General features: G+C 48.7%; 1 protein-coding gene across 1 annotated transcript in view; it reads right to left on the bottom strand.

The window, feature by feature from the left end:
* Positions 1–6,698, bottom strand: part of LOC137367183 (uncharacterized) — a 327,563-nt gene extending 320,865 nt beyond the window's left edge. Inside the window, exon 1 of the mRNA XM_068028620.1 lies at positions 6,151–6,698. Coding sequence (XP_067884721.1) covers positions 6,151–6,621 — 471 coding nt within the window. The 5' untranslated portion in view covers positions 6,622–6,698. The remainder of the gene's footprint in view (positions 1–6,150) is intronic.
* Between the last annotated feature and the right edge of the window lie 2,386 nt (positions 6,699–9,084).

The raw sequence follows: 9,084 nt of genomic DNA on the forward strand, positions 1-9,084 counted from the left end.
TCTTACACACACAGTCATTGCTGGGACACTCAGTCCTGTTATATACACAGTCAGTTCTGGGACACTCAGTCCTGTTATACACAAACAGTCGGTGCTGGGACACTCAGTCCTGTTACACACACAGTCAGTGCTGGGACACTCAGTCCTGTTACACACACAGTCAGTGCTGGGACACTCAGTCCTCTTACACACACAGTCAGTGCTGTGACACTCAGTCCTCTTACACACAGTCAGTGCTGGGACACTCAGTCCTCTTACACACAGTCAGTGCTGGGACACTCAGTCCTCTTACACACAGTCAGTTCTGGGACACTCAGTCCTGTTATACACAAACAGTCGGTGCTGGGACACTCAGTCCTGTTACACACACAGTCAGTGCTGGGACACTCAGTCCTGTTACACACACAGTCAGTGCTGGGACACTCAGTCCTCTTACACACACAGTCAGTGCTGTGACACTCAGTCCTCTTACACACAGTCAGTGCTGGGACACTCCTTTACCTTTTGGGCCTCCTTATCTCGAGAGACAATGGATACGCGCCTGGACGTGGTCAGTGGTTTGTGAAGCAGCGCCTGGAGTGGCTATAAAGGCCAATTCTGTGGCACTCAGTCCTGTTATATACACACAGTCAGTGCTGGGACACTCAGTCCTGTTAGATACACACAGTCAGTGCTGGGACACTCAGTCCTCTTACACACAGTCAGTGCTGGGACACTCAGTCCTGTTATATACACACAGTCAGTGCTGGGACACTCAGTCCTGTTACACACACAGTCATGCTGGGACACTCAGTCCTGTTACAAACACAGTCAGTGCTGGGACACTCAGTCCTGTTACACACACAGTCAGTGCTGGGACACTCAGTCCTCTTACACACACAGTCAGTGCTGTGACACTCAGTCCTCTTACACACAGTCAGTGCTGGAAGACTCAGTCCTGTTATATCCACACAGTCAGTGCTGGGACACTCAGTCCTGTTACACACACAGTCAGTGCTGGGACACTCAGTCCTCTTACACACACAGTCAGTGCTGGGACACTCAGTCCTGTTATATATACACAGTCAGTGCTGGGACACTCAGTCCTGTTAGATACACACAGTCAGTGCTGGGACACTCAGTCCTCTTACACACAGTCAGTGCTGGGACACTCAGTCCTGTTATATACACTCAGTCAGTGCTGGGACACTCAGTCCTGTTATTTCCACACAGTCAGTGCTGGGACACTCAGTCCTGTTATATGCACACATTCAGTGCTGGGACACTCAGTCCTGTTACACACACAGTCAGTGCTGGGACACTCAGTCCTGTTACACACACAGTCAGTGCTGGGACACTCAGTCCTGTTACACACACAGTCAGTGCTGGGACACTCAGTCCTGTTACACACACAGTCAGTGCTGTGACACTCAGTCCTCTTACACACAGTCAGTGCTGGAAGACTGAGTCCTGTTATATCCGCACAGTCAGTGCTGGGACACTCAGTCCTCTTACACACAGTCAGTGCTGGGACACTCAGTCCTGTTATATACACACAGTCAGTGCTGGGACACTCAGTCCTGTTAGATACACACAGTCAGTGCTGGGACACTCAGTCCTCTTACACGCAGTCAGTGCTGGGACACTCAGTCCTGTTATATACACACAGTCAGTGCTGGGACACTCAGTCCTGTTATATACACACAGTCAGTGCTGGGACACTCAGTCCTCTTACACACAGTCAGTGCTGGAAGACTCAGTCCCGTTATATACACACAGTCAGTGCAGGGAGACTCAGTCCTGTTATGTACACACAGTCAGTGCTGGGACACTCAGTCCTCTTACACACAGTCAGTGCTGCAAGACTCAGTCCTGTTATATACACACAGTCAGTGCAGGGACACTCAGTCCTCTTACACGCAGTCAGTGCTGGAAGACTCAGTCCTGTTATATACACACAGTCAGTGCTGGGACACTCAGTCCTTCACATACACAGTCAGTGCAGGGACACTCAGTCCTGTTATATACACACAGTTAGTGCTGGGACACTCAGTCCTGTTATACACACACAATCACTGCTGGGACACTCAGTACTGTTATATACACACAGTCAGTGCTGGGACACTCAGTCCTGTTATGTACACACAGTCAGTGCTGGGACACTCAGTCCTGTTATACACACAGTCAGTGCTGGGACACTCAGTCCTGTTGCACACACAGTCAGTGCTGGGACACTCAGTCCTTCACATACACAGTCAGTGCAGGGACACTCAGTCCTGTTATATACACACAGTTAGTGCTGGGACACTCAGTCCTGTTATACACACACAATCACTGCTGGGACACTCAGTCCTGTTATATACACACAGTCAGTGCTGGGACACTCAGTCCTGTTATGTACACACAGTCAGTGCTGGGACACTCAGTCCTGTTATACACACAGTCAGTGCAGGGACACTCAGTCCTGTTATACACACACAGTCAGTTCTGGGACACTCAATCCTGTTATACACACACAGTCAGTGCTGGGACACTCAGTCCTGTTATATACACACAGCCAGTGCTGGGACACTCAGTCCTGTTATGTACACACAGTCAGTGCTGGGACACTCAATCCTGTTATACACACACAGTCAGTGCTGGAACACTCAGTCCTGTTATACACACACAGTCAGTTCTGGGACACTCAATCCTGTTATACACACACAGTCAGTGCTGGGACACGCAGTCCTGTTATACACACACAGTCAGTGCTGGAACACTCAGTCCTGTTATACACACACAGTCAGTTCTGGGACACTCAATCCTGTTGTACACACACAGTCAGTTCTGGGACACTCAATCCTGTTACACAAACACAGTCAGTGCTGGGACACTCAGTCCTGTTATACACAAACAGTCGGTGCTGGGACACTCAGTCCTGTTACACACACAGTCAGTGCTGGGACACTCAGTCCTGTTACACACACAGTCAGTTCTGGGACACTCAGTCCTGTTATATACACACAGTCAGTGCTGGGACACTCAGTCCTGTTATACACACACAGTCAGTTCTGGGACACTCAATCCTGTTATATACACACAGTCAGTGCTGGGACACTCAGTCCTGTTATACACACACAGTCAGTTCTGGGACACTCAATCCTGTTACACACACACAGTCAGTGCTGGGACACTCAGTCCTGTTACACACACAGTCAGTGCTGGGACACTCAGTCCTGTTGTATACACACAGTCAGTGCTGGGTCACTCATTCCTGTTATATACACAGTCAGTGCTGGGACACTCAGTCCTTTTATATACACAGTCAGTGCTGGGACACGCAGTCCTCTTACACACACAGTCAGTGCTGGGACACTCAGTCCTGTTATATACACAGTCAGTTCTGGGACACTCAGTCCTGTTATATACTCACAGTCAGTGCTGGGACACTCAATCCTGTTATACACACACAGTCATTGCTGGAACACTCAGTCCTGTTATACACACACAGTCAGTTCTGGGACACTCAATCCTGTTATACACGCACAGTCAGTGCTGGGACATGCAGTCCTGTTATACACACACAGTCAGTGCTGGAACACTCAGTCCTGTTATCTACACAGTCAGTTCTGGCACACTCAATCCTATTGTACACACACAGTCAGTTCTGGGACACTCAGTCCTGTTATACACAGTCAGTGCTGGGACACTCAGTCCTGTTATATACACACAGTCAGTGCAGTGTATATAACAGGACTGAGTGTCCCAGCACTGACTGTGTGTCCCAGCACTGACTGTGTGCTGGGACACTCAGTCCTGTTATGCACACACAGTCAGTGCTGGGACACTGAGTCCTGTTATACACACACAGTCAGTGCTGGAACACTCAGTCCTGTTATACACACACAGTCAGTTCTGGGACACTCAATCCTGTTGTACACACACAGTCAGTTCTGGGACACTCAATCCTGTTACACAAACACAGTCAGTGCTGGGACACTCAGTCCTGTTATACACAAACAGTCGGTGCTGGGACACTCAGTCCTGTTACACACACAGTCAGTGCTGGGACACTCAGTCCTGTTACACACACAGTCAGTGCTGGGACACTCAGTCCTGTTACACACACAGTCAGTTCTGGGACACTCAGTCCTGTTATATACACACAGTCAGTGCTGGGACACTCAGTCCTGTTATACACACACAGTCAGTTCTGGGACACTCAATCCTGTTATATGCACACAGTCAGTGCTGGGACACTCAGTCCTGTTATACACACACAGTCAGTTCTGGGACACTCAATCCTGTTACACACACACAGTCAGTGCTGGGACACTCAGTCCTGTTACACACACAGTCAGTGCTGGGACACTCAGTCCTGTTGTATACACACAGTCAGTGCTGGGTCACTCATTCCTGTTATATACACAGTCAGTGCTGGGACACTCAGTCATGTTATATACACAGTCAGTGCTGGGACACTCAGTCCTTTTATATACACAGTCAGTGCTGGGACACGCACTCCTCTTACACACACAGTCAGTGCTGGGACACTCAGTCCTGTTACACACACAGTCAGTGCTGGGACACTCAGTCCTGTTGTATACACACAGTCAGTGCTGGGTCACTCATTCCTGTTATATACACAGTCAGTGCTGGGACACTCAGTCCTGTTATATACACAGTCAGTGCTGGGACACTCAGTCCTTTTATATACACAGTCAGTGCTGGGACACGCACTCCTCTTACACACACAGTCAGTGCTGGGACACTCAGTCCTGTTATATACACAGTCAGTTCTGGGACACTCAGTCCTGTTATATACTCACAGTCAGTGCTGGGACACTCAGTCCTGTTATACACACACAGTCATTGCTGGAACACTCAGTCCTGTTATACACACACAGTCAGTTCTGGGACACTCAATCCTGTTATACACACACAGTCAGTGCTGGGACACACAGTCCTGTTATACACACACAGTCAGTGCTGGAACACTCAGTCCTGTTATACACACACAGTCAGTTCTGGGACACTCAATCCTGTTGTACACACACAGTCAGTTCTGGGACACTCAGTCCTGTTATACACAAACAGTCGGTGCTGGGACACTCAGTCCTGTTATATACACACAGTCAGTGCTGGGACACTCAGTCCTGTTATATACACACAGTCAGTGCTGGGACACTCAGTCCTGTTACACACACAGTCAGTGCTGGGACACTCAGTCCTGTTTTGTACACACAGTCAGTGCTGGGACACTCAGTCCTGTTATACACACACAGTCAGTTCTGGGACACTCAGTCCTGTTATACACACACAGTCAGTTCTGGGACACTCAGTCCTGTTATACACACAGTCAGTTCTGGGACACTCAGTCCTGTTATACACAAACAGTCGGTGCTGGGACACTCAGTCCTGTTATATACACACAGTCAGTGCTGGGACACTCAGTCCTGTTATATACACACAGTCAGTGCTGGGACACTCAGTCCTGTTACACACACAGTCGGTGCTGGGACACTCAGTCCTGTTATACACACACAGTCAGTGCTGGGACACTCAGTCCTGTTATATACACACAGTCAGTGCTGGGACACTCAGTCCTGTTACACACACAGTCAGTGCTGGGACACTCAGTCCTGTTATACACACACAGTCAGTGCTGGGACACTCAGTCCTGTTATATACACACAGTCAGTGCTGGGACACTCAGTCCTGTTACACACACAGTCAGTGCTGGGACACTCAGTCCTGTTTTGTACACACAGTCAGTGCTGGGACACTCAGTCCTGTTATACAACTGGATGTATTCACAGTCTCCCAGTACCAGGGTTTGATATGTCACCTTTCTGCCAACTGGTGAGCGAGTATATTCAGAATGCCCTGAAGTTAGATGTGTGGTGTGCATTTCCCTGATATAAAGCATCCTTTGAGCTGAGTAGCAGACTGCAATGGGCCGCGGGAGACAGAGAAAGAACAATATTGGAGCCACATGAATTGTGCCTGGTGCATTCTCAGACTGTCAAGCACTGAATCTCAGCAGCAGCCAGTTTGCAGCAGAAGATTAGGACATAAAGGCAGCCTGGTCCCTACAGAGTTAAAGATTCACTGTCTCAGTTAGTGAACTAACTGGTATTGCAGGCTTGTGCAAATCCCTCAGAGATAGTATTTCCCATTGCAGCTTACCTTGAATTGGCAGTCCATTTGGTAGCGAGAGTTGACACTGACGATCTCTGGTCTCCCTTTTGCCTTGTGACTATTGCTGCTATTGTTGTTACTGTTTGCATTGCTCTCTGAAGTAGAGCCCGCCTCATCCTGCCCTCCCACGGTGCTCCCATGGCGTTCCTCCCGGGCGGTGGAGATGGTGATCTTTCTGACAGAGCGGGACGCCGAGGTCTGGTCCGCTTCAACCCCTCTCTCCTCCTTCTCCTCCTCCTCCCGCTGCTCTGACCTAGCAGTGCTGCTATGCCCAGCTGGTGCTCGATGTAGGGCCTCCTGTGACGGCGAGCACAGGAGGAAGGAGAAGGAGGAGGAGGGACAGTGGTCATCACTGGATCGCCGCATCTTGGGAAGGTCGGCCTGCCGCGCAGGTAAGGGCACGGACAGCTTGGTCCCCACAGTGAACGGCTGCACTCTCCTCCCGACACCCCCCGGCATGGCGGCCAGAATGAAAGACCGGCTTGGGGACAGTGGGGTGGGGGGGGGTCACGGTGGTGGGGGGGCTCAGCGATCAGTGTCCCTCTTGGTCATGTTCAGGACGCACAGCACGCAGGAGAGGATGGCAGCCCTGGACTCTGCGGAGCTGAGGTGCTCCCAGGCACGGCGGAGCAGGAGGGCAAGCTGAGAGCTGGCTGTGATCAGCCACTTCCTGACAAACTGCAAGGCAGAGCGTGTGAGTTTGCTCCTCAGCAGCCTGATAAGGAAGGAGCGGAGGAAGAACAGAGCTGGCATAGTTCCTGCAGCTCTCAACTACGTCTGTTTGGTCCAAGGCATAGGGTTCGGCTGTTGAATGAAGTCACACTCGTCAATCAGAGCATGTGCAGCACAGAGAGAGAGAGAGAGAGAGAGAGACTGGAGCTAATCCGACTGACTTAACTTTGAACCATCCTTAATGTCAGGCTTTAACTTTTGAGAAGTTAGTTGAGAGGAAGCAGAATTAGGTGCAAACAGCTTGTAAATCACCCGAGCTCCGTTATTTCATTCTGAAATCTAGATGAGGTAATGCATGCACACAAACACACACAGGCACACACACACACGCACACAAAGACAGACACACACACACACAGACACTCACACACACACTAACACATGCACACAAACACAAACACACAGACATACAGATACACACACATAAACACACACAGACACACAAACACATACACACACACACAAACACAGACAGACACACACAGACACACACAAAGACAGACACACACACAGGCACTCACACACACACTAACACATGCACACACACACACAAACACAGACAGGCACACACACATACACACAAACATATACACACACACACAAACACACACAGGCACACACACAGACAGACACACACACAGACACTCACACACACACTAACACATAAACACAAACACACAGACATACAGATACACACATACACACACACACACATACACACACACATACACACACACACAGGCACACACACAGACACACACAAAGACAGACACACACAAAGACAGACACACACACACTAACACATACACACAAACACACAGACAGACAGATACACACATACACACACACACACACAAAGACATACACACAAACACACACAAACACAGACAGGCACACACACATACACACATAAACACACACAGACACACAAACACATACACACACAAACACAGACAGACACACAGACACACAAACACACACAGGCACACACACACTCACACACACACTAACACATACACACAAACACAAACACACAGACATACAGATACACACACATAAACACACACAGACACACAAACACATACACACACAAACACAGACAGGCATACACACATAAACACACACAAACGCACACACACACAAACACAGACAGGCACACACACAAACACACAGATGTACACACAAACACGCAGATGCACAGACAAACACAGACACACATACAGATACACACATAAACACACACAGACACACAAACACATACACATACATACACAAACAAACACACACATACATACACACATACACATAGAATCATAGAAATTTTAAGGGACTGAAAGAAACTTGGCCCATCGTCTCTGTGTCAGCTGAAAAACGATCCACCTATCCTAATCCCACATTTCAGCTTTTGGTCCATAGCCCTGCAGATTACAGCACTTGAGGTGCATATCCATGACTCCTTTTGAATGAGTTGAGGGTTTCTGCCTCAACTACCCTTTCAAGCAGTGAGTTCCAGACCATCACCACCCTCTGGGTGAAAAAGTTTTTCCTCATCTCCCCTCTAATCTTTCGACCAATCACTTTAAATCTATGCTCCCTTGTCACTGACCTCTCTGCTAAGGTGAATAGACCCTTCACCTCCACTCTATCCAGGCCCCTCAAAATTTTGTACATTTCAATCAGATCTCCCCTCAGCCTTCTCTGTTCCAAGGAGAACAACCCCCAGCCTATCCAATCTTTCCTCATAGCTGCATTTTTCTTGTCTTGGCAACATCCTCGTAAATCTCCTCTGTACCCTCTCTAGTGCAATTACATTCTTTCTGTAATGAGGTGACCAGAACTGCACACAGTACTCAAGTTGTGGCCTAACCAATGAGTTATACAGTTACAGTATAACCTCCTTGCTCTTATATTCTATACCTCGGCTAATACACACACACAAACACAGACACGCAGACACATACAAAAACAGACACACACACACACAAACACAGACACGCAGACACATACACACACAAAAACAGGCACACACACACACACACACAAAAACACATACACACACACAAACACACAGATGCACACACAAACACAGACACACACAAACACACACACATACAGATACACACAGACACACACACAAACACAGACACGCAGACACACACACATACACACACACACACACAGACACACACA

The sequence above is a fragment of the Heterodontus francisci genome, chromosome 3, assembly GCF_036365525.1.
Source record: "Heterodontus francisci isolate sHetFra1 chromosome 3, sHetFra1.hap1, whole genome shotgun sequence".
NCBI classification, from domain to species: domain Eukaryota; kingdom Metazoa; phylum Chordata; class Chondrichthyes; order Heterodontiformes; family Heterodontidae; genus Heterodontus; species Heterodontus francisci.